At 37.8% G+C, this 18,439-nt stretch overlaps 1 protein-coding gene across 1 annotated transcript in view; it reads right to left on the bottom strand.

Moving 5' to 3' along the window:
* Positions 1-18,439, bottom strand: part of ITGAV (integrin subunit alpha V) — a 47,498-nt gene that overhangs the window by 23,896 nt on the left and 5,163 nt on the right. Inside the window, exons 3-12 of the mRNA XM_085227635.1 lie at positions 8,620-8,711; positions 8,013-8,127; positions 6,598-6,659; positions 4,929-4,974; positions 3,745-3,870; positions 1,839-1,883; positions 1,599-1,642; positions 1,456-1,512; positions 878-930; positions 237-439 (exon numbers count right to left, since the gene is read on the bottom strand). Coding sequence (XP_085083761.1) covers positions 237-439; positions 878-930; positions 1,456-1,512; positions 1,599-1,642; positions 1,839-1,883; positions 3,745-3,870; positions 4,929-4,974; positions 6,598-6,659; positions 8,013-8,127; positions 8,620-8,711 — 843 coding nt within the window. The remainder of the gene's footprint in view (positions 1-236; positions 440-877; positions 931-1,455; positions 1,513-1,598; positions 1,643-1,838; positions 1,884-3,744; positions 3,871-4,928; positions 4,975-6,597; positions 6,660-8,012; positions 8,128-8,619; positions 8,712-18,439) is intronic.

The following is an 18,439-nucleotide window of genomic DNA, read 5'->3' on the forward strand; positions in this document are numbered from 1 at the left end:
TAACAACTAAAATAATCCATGCTGTAGTTTAAATGGTATAGTCTCTGCTCGATGCATACATGTAACTCCTGTTAGCATTCTTGGGAGTAGCATACAAGCATCGAAAGGAGTCTAGACCTTAGTGTCCAACATTCACTCATGGTTAGAATATTTAATGTTTGCTCGCAGAATCCAAACTTCATGTTGTCTAGATTTAATCTATAAACTTAAAATTCTGGTGAAAAAGTATGTCCTACCATTAAAGCCATCCTGGTCTAGATCACCCAGGGGTGCAATAGCACTGCCGAATCTTGCAAATATCTCAAAACCATTCAGCTTTGCAATCTGAAACCCTCCAGAGGCTCTTTGAAGACAAATGGAAACTTGGCCAACCTCTTGAAGTTTCCCATCAGAACCTCGATCCATAAAAAGTGGGGCTCCAATAAACAAATCTGTGTAACTGGACCAAAGAGGGATACGTTTCTTTTAATAACAGCATGAAAATCCAGTTTCATTCTCTCAAGTACCAATTAGCAGGAATAATTCAGCACTCAAGCCAATGTTAACATGAAAGTTTCCTATCAATGAATTGCAACAAAAGACAAATATTTATGGCAAAGAAAGCCACATAACAAACCATTTAATACATTTAAAGCATGTGAACACACACGCATTTTTGTAAGAGTATAAAAAACAAATCAGCACTTGACAAAATGTTGAAGTCTAGTGAAAAAGTCTATTGTATAGATACAGTTAAGCAAGTTAAACAAGACAAAAAAGCATATTAGAAACATTTTTTGTTTTGTTTTTTTAAATCTTTTTTTTTTTTTTTTTTTGTCTTTCCAGAAACACATTGGGTAGAAGGGGGGAGGGGGAGGAAAAGAAGGAGCCCACTTACTCGTCCCCATTGATATCTGTGGCAGCCACTGAATAGCCAAAATAAGCAGCCATCTGGAAAACAAAATTCAAAACGAATTTCTGAGTTGTAATGACATAAACACACAAGAAAGCTTGTGCAAAGCTTTTTAGAAGTTAGATTAGGGAGATGATGATATATACTCTAAAAAAAACCAACAACTTCTCATTTTTAATTCGTCTTCGGTACTCTGTTAGAAGGTAAACCTATCAATTACTGCCTTATCCCGTTCTGCCTTTCATGATCCAGTACTCTTTCTCAGTTATCGAAGTAGGCAGCATTTGCTCTATCCAAATAAGATTGTTTTTCTAAGTAGCGTTAAGTGTCTAAGAATCAATAGAAAAATTAAGGTTGGAAAAAACTAAGATCATCTAATCCAACCATCAGCCCATCACCACCATGCCTACTAAACCACGTCCCTAAGTAGATATCTACCCTTTTCTTGAAAAACTCCAGAGCACAGGGAATTTTACATAATCTAGTACACAAAATAGTTTCTTAACGTATCATTTCTCGTTAAAAACAGCCTCCTTGTCATCTACCACACTGAGGGAACATACCTGCTCTCCAGTGAAGTTGTACATGGAAGACATGTTTTTCCCATTATAGATGGACACCTGCACATGAGAAAAAACACATTATGGCAAAGCAACAATTTTAATCTTTTCATTTATTATGAAATTAACTGCTTCAAATTTCCTACCATGCCTAGAGTTCTTGCTGCTCTTGGGACTCCTGATACGAAGTCTGAAATACAAAACAAGACACCTATATAACATTCAGTTTCCAAAGCAGAATGCCTTCTCTTGAACAGGGTAGCTCATTCCTAGGGCTTTATACATTTCCCCTTGCACTTTATCATTTGTTCTACACCACTTATTTGAAAGTCCTGCACAGTGAATTACCATTTTTTACTGTTTTTTTACTGAAACAAGAATCTTACCTTCTATGCCGTCACCACTGAAGTCTCCAACAGCCACAGAATAACCTGATTAAGAGAAAAATTAGTAAATCACTTGAGGAACCTTTTTAAGCCTTTCACCTCTCTAAACTTTTCACAAGTCCTGATGTACAACCCTCTTGCTTCACATTGAAATGTTATGAAACAATTTTTTGCCTCTGAGCAGATTAGGTGATGAACAGCTATACAAGCAGACTCTAACTCATCAGCTTCCACGTAAGTGAGTAGACAAATTCACTGGATGGATTTAACAAATTTTGTATACCAAGTTTTTTTATGATGAGAAGTGTTTCAGGCAGACTCCAAGATGGTTCAGAATAAAAATGTTTCAGTTTGATTTTTCACTAATTCAAAAACAAACAGCAAAAAACCCCAGCAACTTAGTTTCCATCATAATAATAGGTGTTTTCAAATAGAAATTCTGAGAGAATTTACAAAACTACAACTTTATGTCTGTGCAGCTCAGCAAATATTCGCTAGTAATCTTGCCAAAATTCGTTTGTAAAACAGTGTTAATTGTGGACTCTGCAAATAAAACTTTACTTTGTGTAAAAAACAATAAAAACTGAGAGCAGCTTAGAATAGTACCAGCAAAAAGGATAGAACATTGAGCAAGGGTCTTTTGGCCCCTTAGCCAAAGACTTGAGCCAAATGACTACGCCGTTTTACTTCAAATGCAAAGAACCTTGAGAGACTTGAAATATCACTGGTTATCACAAAGCTTCTGTTTGAATTATTTCCTTATTCTTCACCTACTACACTACTGAGTTGCTAGTTCAGTCCACATTCCAAGAAAATGTACTAGTGACGTTGCTCACAAGAACAGTGTATTTCTAAATACTGATCACCTCTGCAGCTAAGAGCTTTAGTAACAGGTTATTTAGAGATGACACGAACAACTTGCCATTTGCAACTGGAAATTGTGAGATGACACATCAGTCTACATACATTCATGTAGATTTTAATTAGAAGCATAATGAAGTTTTCTACATTTAGATATCCTTCCTACTTTCTATCTGCATTGTAAACGTGTAGTGACTTCTGCATGCAGAAACAAGAACATAAATTTTACTTTCTCTCTGCAAACGTATAAGGAATATAAACATATGTATAGGGATTTTTTTGAAAGAATCAGAAAAGATGGGGGCTTCCTCATCACTAAACCCATGCCAACTGCAGTCACAAGCAACGTTTAGTTGAAAGCTCAAACAAGCTTAAAATTTCATGAGCAAGAAAACGCACGAATCCTAAATTCTGTAGTTTTCCATATGGTTAGTCCTATTCTTGAAAATGTTCATCTATATACCTTAAATTGCTATCAAAACAAATTACGTTCAAGGAAGTTGAGCGTTTGAAAATTATCAGGTGATCTTAGAATGAGTTCCTGGGAAATGTCCACATTCACCCTTTCTATTTTTCTGAACCCAGTTAGACATAGGTAAAGCTAAATCATAACTTCTTACTTGTCAAAGGCCATCTTCTTATTAGCTTTCTTTCCAAACATGATTCTTTCCCATTTTTGCTTCATTTTGATACGTTATTTAGAAACAACTACTTTTCTAAAATAAATAGCTATGTAAGTAACTTGTCAGGTGTGTATCATACCTCATAAGTTATGTTACGCTTAAATAAGAGAGCACCAAAATTTATGGAAATAGTCCAGTTTATTTTGTGATCAGCTGGTTTTTGAGTCAAGATAATAGCAAGTTAACTAAGCTTATTCCGTACATTAATTACAGCATTTTTGGCTCTCTTTTTATCTGACAAAATTTAAATTAATAGCATGGTCTACATTTTTTAATAGGAAGAATATGAATAGCACAAGAGCTTTTGTGTTTGTTTTGTTTGTTAAGTACAACAAGGTTTACTTCCCTTTCAAACCACATACCCAAGTAGCTGTCATCAAAAGCAGCACTAGCAGGTCTGGTTGCTAACTGGTCATCATATCTTGTACTGTAGACTTTGGAGTCATATTTAGCCACAATCTCTGTCACTCGATCAGAAATGAGCTGGCCTAACGATAAAGAAAACAGCTTAAAACACACGTGCACACATTCAGTAAACAAGACAGATTTATGAGATACTTGCTTATAAAGCAACAGCTCTTCCACAATACTAATCAGAAAACAGCCGACAGCAGCAGCACTAGAATGGATAAAGATGGAAATCTGGATCCTACTTCAGCAAAGATTTATGCACATATTTAATCAAAAGCTCATGACGTGTATTCACTGAAAATAGAAGCCACTCCCATATGTAAGGCAGGACTTAAATGAGACTGCTCAGTTAGGTAAAAGTAAGCATATGCTTGTGCTATTTCAGAACTGAGTCATCCCATTCTCAATTCCATAAAATGAGAGCTTAATATGGCAGTAAACAAGCTATTAACAAGCTAGTGCTTTACTGCCTTCTTCCTGTTCTCATTTCACTAGCCACTAGATGGTGACTTCATCACATTCCTTTCTTTCAGTTTAAAATTAGATTGTATTGCAAGACATTTTTTTCCAGGAGAGCACCGATTTCACGTTTCCAGATGTGCACGCAGCATAGGGACGACTACTCTCCCTGCATCTCAGAACGTGGGGTAAAAATATAGTTTTTAGAAGTATGCTATTGCTATCTTTTATTCAGAGCTGAGATTTTTCTTTGGTAGTAACAGAAGAAAATAAATAGTTTTAACAGATGAATTCGAAGCTTTGCCAGAAAGCAATAAGATGAATATAGGTACATGATGTATGTTGTATTCTGTCTGCAGCTGAATTTCACTCATTTCATTTTGTTTGGAGTTTTGAACATAGAACTAGAAAGAAGTCTCTAGTGATGCAAAGTCTACACGTTGTCTGTCATTATACATAAAATCTTTTAAATATTTTGGTAAATTTGGTAAAAATGAAGGCAACAGATGTTAGCCATTCTGTCCTGGTTGTAACAACCATCTTCCGAACTGAGGGCTGTAGGTAAACACTGCGTGATCCTGCAAACAAGTACTCACTGAAGCCCACATTTACAAAATATGAATGAAAAGATGAAAAGAAAATTAAAGTAGTTATCCTGTTAAACAGTGTATCTTACCTTGCCAGTAAAAACTGCCAGGTCCTCCAAGCAGGACTCTGTCTCCCTTGGGGGAAAAGAATAATAAGGGGGAGAGGAGGGGAGATAATCTGCAAATTAATTATTTCTAGAGACCAAGAGAACACGTCCTGTATTCATGGGAATCAAATAACCACATGCAAATAAACAGCATGTAAATAAACCACATGTAAATAAGTTGTAGCTTCACTGAACCCCCCTCCACCCTTGACATTTTTTGAAGTAATGATTGATTAATCCTAATTAAAAATGTATACGTTGTAGAACACTAAGATAAACCACAATATCACTTCATTGACTTGCTTCTCTATTTCATCCATCTAAAATTATCACCGTAGTTTAGCTTTTTGTTTTAGTAGAACTTTATATCCAGGTAAGGCAAAAGAAATATATTTAGGGGAGAATATAAAGATTGCTAAAACCAATAATATGATTTTTGACCAGTACACAAAACTAGACTCATCTTCTGCCCCTCTTCTTTCTACAACTTCTTGTTAGAAAAGTTTAATTCAGAGAAGCTGTGATGTAATTCCCCTACTCCATATTCCTTGGTAGAAACGCAATCCACAAACCATTTTAAGCAACTTGAACCACATTAGCTATCCCAGTGCTGGGAATTTGCTCCATAAGTACTTTATTCAATCAGGCCATTGGCTTTGCTGCATAACTAAGCCACTTATCCTCATTTTTCATCTAGAAACTCCCACATTCAACTCTCAGAACAAAATAGGTCAGAGATTTGGAGACACCAGTCTTGCCAACTCAGCTAGGGAGATGGACTGGAGCCCAGCATTTGTTTTAACAGGAGCTAGAGTCTGCACAGTAGTCCTGAAGGGTACAGGCAAAATAACTGAAACACTTCTGGGCCAATATTTAGGCAGTCTGTGGAGCAGAAACAAGGGTGTCTTCAAGCAAAGAACAAAGGGGTGTTGTGCAATATAAGGTTTGAAAAACCCAAAAGATTGTCACATCACAAATGGGTCTCTTATCACGCCCAGATAATGCTAAACAATTTAACTGATAAAAAAAAAATGATGATAAAAGAAATAAAGTCTGTTCTGAGATTCAGGCACAGTTTTACTGTGAGCAGACTTAAAAAGTCATTGTGAATTAAAAATACAGGTATATTAAAAGGAAAGAGAATATACTGTAGAAAAAAATATAATAAAGAGGGCAAAAAAGAAAGTCTATTTCTCCTAGTCACTGAGAAAAACAAAGCTCCATTCACAAGAACGGTGTCTACAAGTTCCCTTCAGCAGTATGTTAGTTTTCCTCAACAAGTAACATTAGCCATGCACTAGTCCTTCCAGAAGAAAAAGTGTCTGAAGACATTTTACCTGAGTACTAGCTGCAGCAGGGCTTTATAGCATGAGGCTGGAAAACTGGATTATTTATTTTTGACATGACTCCTAGAAGTGGCGAGCTGTTACGAAGGTGTAGGGGGAAACATGTTTGCACTACTGGAATGGTTTGAAGGGATTGTTCTTAGTTTACAAGGAGTTTATTGTTTGCTTTCTCTCCCCCGCCCCACCAGGAATGGTGGTTTACACGTAGTTTCATAATGTCTCTGCTTGTATGTGGTCTGCGTCAGGGTGGTTGTTAAAATTGGAACCATCTGCTGAGTAACAGGAACTAAGTAACAATCACATACCTTTGTAAAGTCAATACTAAATCCACCTTGACAAAATCCTTGCCCATCTGCATCAATAATAGCTAAAGAATAGATATAAAAGGAAAAAAAAAAATCAAAGATAAATATAATCACTAGTAAATCAAGTTGTTTTGTGGATTCTTCCCAACGCATCTTTCTAGGTAACTTTGCACTCCTGACCTTGAAATTTGTAAACTTTTTTCTCCTCAGTTAGTGTTTTCTCTTTGCAAACAACTCACCATCAAAAGCCGTAATATCTTCAGGGCTGGCCTAACACATATTTTAACCTTAGCATACATTCCAGCCTATTTCAGTCAAACTAAACAGCAACCCCATATTCCTTCTGGATTTAATCTTAAATTATCAAGAAAAAAACCTTGTTTTATTCAAGAGAATACAGAATAAGGTTTGCTTTTCTTATGGAAAAAAAATAAAACGTAAATGTAAATAATGATAGGATATTTGAAGTATTGCCTTTAAAGAAAAATTGCATATCTGGCTGAAAATATCCCCATACTGAGACTTATCCCTGGCTTATGACTACATATCTTATGACTATATAGCTCCAGAACAGAAGTGCAGAGACACTCATCTAGAAGTGTGACTAACTCAAGGTCATACATTCTTAATTAACCTCTTTTTCTGTTGGACCACAATGCATTTCAATCCTGCTGTTCACCAATGACTTGGAAAAAAAATAATAAAAACAACAACAAAACTTTATGCAAGGGTTCAACCTTTAGACTTGCATAGTAGGAAACAAAAAATAAAGAAAAATAGGGTTATAAGCTTCTCAACTGTATACCAACTCAACTACATGGTAAGGATGCAAAGCATTTGGAGAGTAAGACTCAGCATTGAACAATGAATGTAATTAAAACTGTGTCATCATGTATATACACATTCATGGAAATCAGAAGCTTCCTCTGCACGATCTTGTGCAAATGAGCTTTTTCTTTAAGCTACATGAATAATTAGGCTTCAGAAATGTCTCGAGTTGGTCGTCAAATGCCAGATATGTTATTCTAATGTTATGCCACTCAGACAGCTGTGAAGAGCATAAAGTAAAAATATTATCACAATTACTGCACTGGCTACAGAAGAACAGCCACATCTTGAGAGGAAAAAAGAGGGCTTAGTTTCAATGTGAGAGCCATTGGTAGTGAAGTGGTCAATAAAAAGTCTGGCATCTTCTGGTTCCAATTATATTTGGATCAAAGATTTTCTTCTGACCTACAGTCAAGAAAATAAGGTCTGGATCCTGACCATTAGTTGGAAGAGAATCCAGATGACTGGATCTAGCTTAGTTTATTTCAAATTGCTATAAGGGGGAAATATCTGTGAAACCTCTTGCTTCAGATATAAACACAACGTAACTGGAAAAATTCCTAACGCAAGCACAACAAATTACTTACTTGACCTGCAGGGTGCATATTCCACAGATTTAGATCCAGCAAGCAGGTAACAAGTTCCCACAGGCTCTCGCTCTTGTTTTGTTTCAGTTCTCCAGTGATACAATGGGGCACAAGCCTAAGGAAGACAGCAGTGAGAAAACTAACTCTTTTTCAAAATGCTGGGAGGTGCAGACTAAAAGGACTAATACCATGGAATTGCAATTTTTTTTTCTTTTTTTTTTACAGATTAGAAGCCAAAGACACTTTAACAGATGCACCACGGCTTATTGGAGATTTCATTTGGGCTGAAGTATTTATATTTTTAGAAATAGCTGACTTAAAGCAAAAAATTTAGAAATGATATTTTCTTCAAGCAGCATTTGTAAGGAGTTCTTTAAGAATTTTAAACACTTTTTAACTTCAGAAAATCAATTCCACTCCTTTTCTCAAAGTCAGAGAAAATTACTACAACCTTTGTCTACGAACACTTGAAAAAGCTAATTCTGAAAAAGACAAATCAAGCTGATTAATGAAATTTTACTTAAATTCTGAGTCATTCAGATCTTTCCATATCTTTTCTACTACAATACAGTAGCACTCAAGCATCTGAAAAGCAACAAAAACTTACCAGAATTTTATCATTTTTGGATCTCACAGATGCTCCGAACCACTGATGAGACTTAAATTCCAGTGGATCATCAGGAGCAAAATCTCTGTTGCCTACAAAGAAAATGAGAAAGAAGCATAATTTCATGGTGAACTGTTACAGTAAAAATTTAATATGTTAAGTCATCGGTTTTTACCACACCCAGAAATAAGCAGAAAACAGTAACACTGGAAGACATCATCCTTTTAGCGAAATAAGCTTTAAAAGTGATTTACTGATATTTATTTTTACATTCCAGGCAAAATACAGCTATTTTTAGCGTTATAAGCACGCAACAGTTACAGCATCTTTGAGAGGAACACAGTAAATACCTCATACTTCAGATATTTCATTTTCAAGTCAGATTACAGCACTGGTCAAGAATCAGTGCCAAAGCTAAGTTAAGAACATACTTCTAGAAGAAACATTATCCTGATAAAGTTATGTGAGTCTTGCCATTGGCCGGAGTCAGGACAGACAATTCATCTACTATTCTATTGAGTGTTAACTTTTCTATTCTGAATGTGACTGCAGCATACAAAGCCAGCAATCAGCATTCTTAGAAGTTGTGAGGGCAGATAGTAATAAAAATGGTAATGAATTTGCTCATACAGAGGAATAATTTCAGTTTGCACTGCTCAGTGATGAAGTTTGGTAGATGCAACTTCATGAGTGGCATTTTGTGCTGTTAGGAATATAAAAAAAGTCTTTAAAATGTTTCATATTTCTTATGTGCTTTCAATGGAAAAGTAGAAACTTTGCCAGCCTCTTGAGAAAATGAATGTAACACTCTGAATTATTATTTTTTAAAATGTTGCCTAAATTGCTGGTTTGCAGTGCCTAAAGCCAAAGAGTCCAAGAGTTCACCAGCCCTACATCACTTCCACAGACTGGAGGGGAACCCCAAACCCAACCTTGTTATGAATCAGCAGTTCTAGTGCTCGAGACCTGTGACCACTTGAATCACAACTTCCTTCCAAGTCAGACACCTCAGAAGGCATGCTTTATCTCAAGAGACTGTGTCACTTCCATTAGGAAAATCCCATGAAAAGTACAGTAAAAGCAGTTCTTATCTTCAGTCAGCCTAAACAAGCAAAGATCTGGACTACTCTCATTTTGTTCTAATATCAGAACTATGCAGAAGTCAAGGCCAAGCACGTAACATCACAGAGAACTATTGTGTTGCATTTTCTTTTTTTCCTAATTTCAAAGGTAATGAGAAAAGGAAGAGAAAAGGAGAAAACACTTCCTTCTGTCCTCCCCTCCTTCACTTTCTTACTGAAAAGGTGCTCTAGACAGGGAGGGCCTAATGATTAAGCATATCTGCACAAATACATGTACACTGTATACTGTCACACAATGCTCAACCAGAAACGTAGTTTGAAGGTCTGCATGTCACCTCCTCACAAAAAAAAAAAAAAAACAACCTGAAGACTGCACAAATTTTCAAATATGAGATAACTTGAGCACACGTAGGAAGTCCCTGTTTTGCTCTATCTTACCCTTTCCTTGCCTTTAACTCATGAAAAAATATGGACAGTTTCGCTAAAGGATGCAGCTGCCCCCAGAAGGAGTAGAAGTTTCCATGTGATGCTACCCACATGTTCCTGCTGCTAACCTTTGTCATGGCCCTACTCCCTTCCAGTCACATATACAGAAGGAACCCTATAGAAAAAAAACAAAACAGGTAGATCAGGGCCCAACCCTGCTAACTCCAAGGGAAGGGAGGCAGTGCTGATCTCCTGGGAAGAAGGCAGGGATACAGGGCCAGGACTGGGATCTAAATCCTCTCTGGCAGCTTTATGGGTTTAAACTCGGTTTATTCTCATTCTAACACCACACCCAAGGTTACGCAGCCTAAAGACAGATTTGGCTTCTACCCTCTGTTTGTCTAGCTACTCTCAAATACAAAGCCACTTCTCAGTTTCACTTGCCAAACAAAGCAGTATGCTTTAAAGAATATAAATCTTGTTGGGAACACTTACTGTATTGAGTTTTATGTCTTTGTCTGCTCTTGGATATTTATGCAGCACTACCTATTTATGACCACAATGGAAAGTAGTATAACAGTTTTATACTGTAAAGCAGAAACCTATCCTAAGTCTTATAAAAATGTGGAGGATATAGAGACTTCCAGTGTAAGCTTCAAGCACTAGACAATAAGTAGAACTAATGATCTTGTCAGAATAGTAGGTAAGCAGCCATAAAGAATTATCAGCAACCTGATTTTATTGTAGACTTAAAGGAAATTATTTCCCTCAAGTTTCAGTTGAATGCATCAGCTGAGACAGAACGAGGTGATAAAAAAAGACAGATTATTGCTTAGTGGTGCCATCCATCCACAGACTATGGTGATTGCGCTGGAAAGAGGGGAAGCAATTGTTCATCCAGCACCTGCTGCCAGAACAACAGCTCTCTGCCTTTTCCCACTGTATTCCTGAGCTGCAGAAGCTCCAGGGCTGCCCACACCAAGGAAGAAGGAACATCCAGGATGGCAGCAATAAACAATTCTTCCTCTTCAGGCTTTCCGGGAAGACATTTTTTTCTATGGTATTTGCATTAAGGATAATAGTAGAAAACTGTCATCAAAATAAAACTAAAAGGTAAGCAACAAGGCTTACAGTCAGAAGCTGGCACCACCCCAAGTTAATTATGTTTCAAGTGTCATGACATCAGAAGCCAGTATTGTGATCTCTGAAAGCTAAGAAAAAAAAAAAAAAAAGCTTCCAGAGAAAACTGGAAATTCATATAGTTAAAAAAAAAAATAAATCCACAGCACTTAAAGTAAAAACTGCTCCATTAGACACCTTAGCTAATATCAGTGCCCGTGCACATAATATAAAACATCTGCTTCAAGGATAAAATGCCTCAGAGTGAGTTTATCCTGTATTCAGTGCTTCACTAAGTGAAGGCATTCTTTCCAAAGGGGGGCCTGCTGTTGGGCTGGGGCAAAGTTCGCTAGAACACAAAAATATAAATCAAGCAAAAAATATTTTGGAAGCATACACATTTCACATAAATTGTAAATGTTAAAATACGGGCCTACTCTTAACTCTCCTTAAGGAAGAAAATTTACTTTTATTTGTCCACCCTCCTCCCTTCAAAATTCCCCATAGGAAGAGAAACCACAGAGAAGTAGGTTATGATTCTTTCTCCCAGCTTTAGTTTTCCCAAAGAAATACTATTTTCATGAGGAAATCCGGAAAACACCTTGCCATCAAAAACCCCCTTGCTTTAAATAAGAAGCCATTTGGGTTTCTGTTCTCGACTGGGGAAAACAAACATAAAGAACACGTGAGCCTTCATTGGAGCAAACCAAAGTTAAATAAGGTACATTAGCTTTACTCTGAAGCTAATTGACATTGAGACTGACTTTGATGTTTGTGTTTTAGTAGAAGTCTAGGGTCTGATTTTGTTATTGTTTTATCATTGCAAAAGTTTTAAGTGGGGAAGAGAGAAAGGAGAGGGAAGAGAGGAGAGAAAAAAAACCTCACCCTCTGTTAAAAACAGGAGCTGCTTTAAACAAAACAAACTAATACAGATAAGATTTAGACATACAGGGATTTATAAATCCAAGCCAGTGTTCTGACGTAACATAGTTGCCTCTACTGCTGTGGCAGTTGTCATAGCCACTGATGTTTTGCTTCTATTTCTCATTTCCTCTGTAGTGTCTGAAGAATGTCTTATTAGTGCCTTTGCACCAGTGCTGTACACTATAAACAGGCATTCAAGCAAATATGCCAACTACTACAAATTTGATTCTGACTTTCTTTTTTGTTTTTTTTTACTTCAGAGTTCTTCTACAAATGCTATTTTTCAGATTAAAACGCAGCCGTTTCAGGGACTCCTCCATGATGGGTCATTAATTCCAAGATTGTGTCATTTGACTGTAGGATTGTATTTGAGAAGACAACTTATGCTGTGGTTTTTCCCTTTGCTCCTTCCCATTGTAGTAGACATCATATGATGATTTCACATGTCTTTTTCATTGTGGAAAAAAGGCTGCCATGGCAAGCCAACAGTGCTTTGTCACATAAAATTCCCTCCTTGGGGGGAGAGATGGCAGTGATGGGGTGTTCAAGGTCAGGAAAATTTCCACACATTGGTGCTCCTGGACCAGAGGAGCATCATCACTTTACTAGATTACATAAGATTCAAAATTGTGAACTTCAATACATAGAATTAAAATTTGCGGAAACCAATGTGAAGGAATGCTAACTAGAAATAATAGTCTAAGTCATCTTCCAAATAAAAATAAAAAGATCAAAAGCTTTTCCAATGCTGATTTGCTTTTGGCTATCAGCTTTGGGTAGCTGCTGCCTTCTATTTCCCAATGCATAAGCTATTGGTTATAAACATAGAGAAATTACTATAAAGTGACAGGAGCTTTCTCTAACTTGTAACCTGTCTGGTTTTTGTATGGTAATGACACAACTGCACTCATCCATTTACCCTTGCTCTGGAGTGCCAGACTGAACTGAGACAACCATGAGACAAGGGGCAGTGAACTGAAGAAGCCTGGCTCAGTATCAGCATGCTATAAACACTTACGAAGTTGTACATCTTAAATAGCCACCCAATTCACCATATTTCTGTCAAAATAAGCTTCTTTGTAACAAAGCCAAAGTAAACGATGTTGCCAGCTTTAAGTAAAAAGAAATATAATACAGCTGGCCAAAAGAAAAACAACCTTATAAAATATACCAGGGTACTATTATCATAAGCCAGAATTTGACACAGCAGAAAGCTAGCTATCTGACATGTAAAACCTCAGAGATTTCAACCTCAGTTACAGGCAAGAAGGAGCAAGTCCAAGTTTACCTTCACCTGAAAGTCCCGGTGCCGTGAGGCAGCTGATGACTCACCAGGGTTTAGCAACAGTGCTTTGATACTGGCTCAGGATACAGAGGAACACACAGATTCCCACTACTCCCCTTCCCTCTCCTGAGCTATGAATCCTGTTTCTCTCTCTGGGCGGAGCTGGAACAACTGGATGTTTTCCTTTGCCTACTATAACTAAGAGCCTTTTTTTTATAGCTTGTCATACAGGTGGGATCCAGCTACCCAAACAAAGAGCCAACAGCATTCATTCAGGAGCCTACCTAATCATGAAAGCATGAGCATTTTTCCACCCTCAGCTGTAACAACACATGGAGGAGGTTTTACACATTCTACCTCCCTCTTTTGTATTCATACAGGCACCCAAAGCCCAAGGCTGACTTGAGTCATCCCAGCACATAATAAGGATAACAACTGAACTTCAATGAGACTGATGTAATCATAGATGCGGTGATATAAAATCAGTCCATTCTACTACAAATGAATGAATAGTCTTCTCAAGATTTATTGGTTTGCTCTTGACTAAATCAATAGTGAAATCCCTGCACAAAGTGCACCTTAATCCCAATAAGCCAGTCTCCTACAAATGAAAAGCATTTGCAAAGGCATGCTATTTCCACAGAATACTTAACTATCCCCTAGTTCTTTATTCTTTCCCACTCATTCCACAGGTGGAAAAGAAGTTGTTATGAATAACTGACTCATTTGTGCAGATCACAAAACCTCAAAATACAAGCTCATGTCACCCACGCAAGTCATAAATTCCCTACATCAGCAGATCTTACACTGTGCAATGCTACAGAATAAAGCTGCACAAGGCAGTTAAAATCCCCATTTCAAACTAAATAGGTCACAGATAGATACAGCTATGCCAAACTGGTGGTTTAAGCTTCTGCACAAAGACTCCTATTGTCTACAATCACCCACTTGGGAATGGAAAGAAACAGAATGAAAAAAAAAAAAAAACACAAGTTGGGAACATAAGGAAGAATCAGGGGAGTTTTGATTAGTATTTTCTTTTTCAAAATCTTTCCCCCCCCATTTTTTAGCATTGATCAAAATAACCAGTCTTCAGAGATTTTCATCCAAAAATAATTAGGAAGAAGTCATTCATTTGAAACAACTGTGGTGCGTCAAAAACATGGAAAGGTGTGGAGAGGAAGAACAAAACAACTGTCAAAGTGGCAAAACTGTGTGCGGGCAAAGGCTACTTGAAGTTATTTCTCCAAAGCAGTAAGAGCACACCACACAGAGCTGAACAGGACTTCATCACTGGAGATGATCCTTGTTTTAAGCATTCAGTCATTTCTGTAAGACTCCCTAATCTCGCATCTTGAGATTTAATACAACAATAGGAAAAGCTTTCCACCAAAAGAAGGAATGAAAACTTAGCGTTGCATCAATCTGTTATGCCAAGCATATCAGAAGAGCACAACAATGCATTATCTGAGCAGCCAGCGCTGTCTGTGCTAAAAACAAAATCTGTTCAAGAAATCTGCAACTCATTAGCATAGAGGTTCAAAGTTGCTTGATGAGCATATTTTCCTTTGTAACAGTTTATAGAACTGTCTGCATTCTGCTTTTCATCAGATTATTCTACACTGAAGCTCTTGAAACAGTCTCATCACTGCACCTTCTGCTTATGCTGCCGTAACGAGCTGCACTTTCAAGCACCCTGTTCTGGAGCCAGTACATCACCCACTTAAAGCTCTGATTATAAACTTAACATCGTCACAAAACTATTTAGTTAGTATTTTATTAAAAGACATAGGAGTATGAAGAAGTGCTACTTCTACCAAATCAGTTCCCAATATTCTTGACTGATACAGAGCTAGGGCTCCAAGATGGTAAGTAAAATAAAGTTATGAAGAAGACTGTTTCCTTTTGGATAACAAGTACATAGGAACTCATTTGGTTTACATTAATTTCCTACATATTGTTCACACGTGTACAGTTCCATTAATTCCAGCTGGTTACATGGGTCTCTGAAGAATTTTTTTTTTGTCAGAACGAAAATTCAGAATGCACCCACTCTATAAAATCCTTTGACAAATAATCACAGAATGCTGTGGGTGGAAGGGGACCCTAAAGACCCCAGTTCCAACCCCCTACCATGAGCACAGGCACCTCCCAGCAGACCAGCTTGGCCAAAGCCCCAACCAAGACTGTGGGAAAGCAGAGAGGTGCATCTTTAAAACAAGGAGGTTTTGGACTTCGCAGAGCTGGTCAGTAATAGAAAAAAGGACTGCTATATTAAGTGCATTCCTTTTACAGTGGACCCACCAGGAACATGCATTTTCCTGGGAAGAGCTGCTAAGTAAAAAGACAAAGCCAAATTTCAAAGAGAGGAACCACCTCTCCAGTCAGTTCTGTAGAGAACTAGCACTAGGGCTCGCAGATCCTGCAAAATTAAATGAATCATACTAAGAGTGCCTCAGCTAAATAGGAATAAAATACACATTAAAAGAAATAATTTAAAAAAAACAAACCAACCAAATAACAAATGTGAAATGTGAGTGTGAAATATATAACACCTAGCAAAGAAAATGATCTGATATCATTTGTTAGACAAAACTGGGGCAACTTTGAATGATATACTACCTTAATCTAAGTTTCTACCAGCTGCTCATTCTGAAGAAATAAACCCTCCTACACATTGAAACTCTGAAAGTTGACAGAGACAGAAGGAAGAAAAAAAAAAAACAAAACAATTATTTTACGTAATAGTTCAATTGAATTTGTGGTGAAGCTGTGGTAAATGCAGAAAGAAGTCAATATACAGAAGAACACAATGACAAGGAACTTCAGTTTTTTGACAGTGGCATGTTTAGCTACTGAATCAGCAAGAAAAACTGGAACGAGGCAAAAAAGTTCAGTTCATATTCAACACTTTTTAGCAAGGTCTATTTCTAGCAGCAGGATAACCTGTTAGAGACACAGGCACTGATTCATATTTCAATTTTGCATCAGATGACCAAAATCATGCATGTGGGGAAGCTTGCCTGAGTGGTTGGTTTCTCTTTAATTGTACTTCTAAGTGTAAAAAACCTGCCTGAAATGTTTGTCCAATGATACTGCCCTTCTAAAGAGGAAAAAAAATGTATTCTAACATTCTGGCTGTATACACGGAAACACATGAAGCACAGCCATATGTACCTCAAATCTGGGGGCATGCTCTACCACGCATTTGTTATACAATTTTCACATAGTCACAACGACGTTAAATCAAAGCCAACTGATGTCAGTGCTGTAACTCTCAGAAGCCCCACAGTGAAGCATCTTAACATTTGGGAAGTGTTAATGTGTGATATAAACATTTTGCCTTCCAAAGCCACCATGTATACCAGAATGTCAAAAGCAATTAGTGTAATGCGCACACAGAAACGCATGCGCACAGGCACACGTGTAGAACATTCTCCCACCATGCAGGGAGTCCTCGGACACCTAGGCAAAGGGAGATTCTCCTTCCCCTTCACAACTCTACCGCTGCTTTAAGAGAGAAAACATCCTGTATAAAACAGCAAAAGAGCCACCTTTTCTGGCCAGCAGCTTAAAAATAGTGATATATATTTTAACAAGGAATTTTATGTTACATGTTCAGGTGAAAACATACACATGTATGAATGTATGTATAGTCACTCGTTTTCAGCATGAGAGATAGAAGAGTCCCATGAATGGAATCCTCTTGTGAGGCACCCAGCTATCTCCCCTAAAAGGGTGGTTATGCACAGAAAGGAGGAAAACTAGCAAGACTGCAGAAGTAGGTACTTAGCTGACTAAGCATCAGCTTAATTACTTACTGCTCTTCCCCAGAGGAGCTGAGGGTGAGTGACCAGCACGGCTAGCAGAAAGTAAGCACTTGAAAAACTCCTTCAGAGGTCAGTATCAAAGAGGCACTACCTTCTTGCTACAGCTACATACCATGGGACAAATGCAACAGCTGTAATAATATTTAAGCCAAAAGCAAGTGACAGAAAATAAAGCCCATTTCTATTCGGGCACTGATATGCAACTGAGCTCAGTGTGGCCTTTGTATAGATGCAGAAGAAAAAAGGAATCACAGCTTGAGGTGAACATTAATAAAGCACAAATAAAAATAAGGTACAAATTCACAAGGACAGGAAAACGAGGGGGAAAAAAAGAAGGGCCTCCCTTGCTTTACCTCTACCATTCCCTACTTGTGATACAACCAGAAGGTCAGTGGGCATAGAAAATTTCATTCGGAATATGACTTGCTCATTGCTGTTCTGCACTGCTAGCACAGGGACATGGCCTCTTCTCTCATGCTGTGTGTGCAACGCAGTGACTCGGCCTGGCCCAGGCCTGCTGGCTGTGCCATCTGGCACAGGGGCCAGGAGGCACGAGCAGGGCCATGCCTTAGAGCGGGCAGTTCTGATCATGCCAGTCCTTGTGCAGACCTTGGCAGCCACAGAAAGGAAGACAGAGATGCAGAGAAAGCCATATATACGAATGCCCGCATTATTTTCAAAGGACATGTTTCTCACTAGCTGTAAGCAATTAGAGAACTCTGAAGAAACCCAGCTAATGAATTATACAGAAGGCGTGCTACTTTCCCTATTAACAAAACAGCTAAATAATCTAAAATAGATCTGCTTTGTGTTTCCAGAGCTAAGCTATGCCTCTACAATTACAAACCACAACACACAAATATTGAAGGAATGATGGATGAGCTTGAATTTTTGCAGAGACTGCATTTAGCTATCTATAAAACCCCCTTCCCATTAGCACTGTACGTTAATGGTCACATTATCATCAGCTGCTTCTTCCTTGTGAGGAGCATCATAAGCCTCCCCTGACTCCCAGTGCTACACTGTGAGTTAGAGGCAAGCAGGAGTGAGGGAACGCACTGTGCTGGCATAAGATTTGGTCATTCTAATGTCGGGAATCAACCATTGTGTTACAGACAAAGAAAAAGACAATTTATTTTGTTTCAGAGCATTGA

Source organism: Meleagris gallopavo, chromosome 7 (assembly GCF_905368555.1).
Source record: "Meleagris gallopavo chromosome 7, MGAL_WU_HG_1.1, whole genome shotgun sequence".
NCBI lineage: Eukaryota > Metazoa > Chordata > Aves > Galliformes > Phasianidae > Meleagris > Meleagris gallopavo.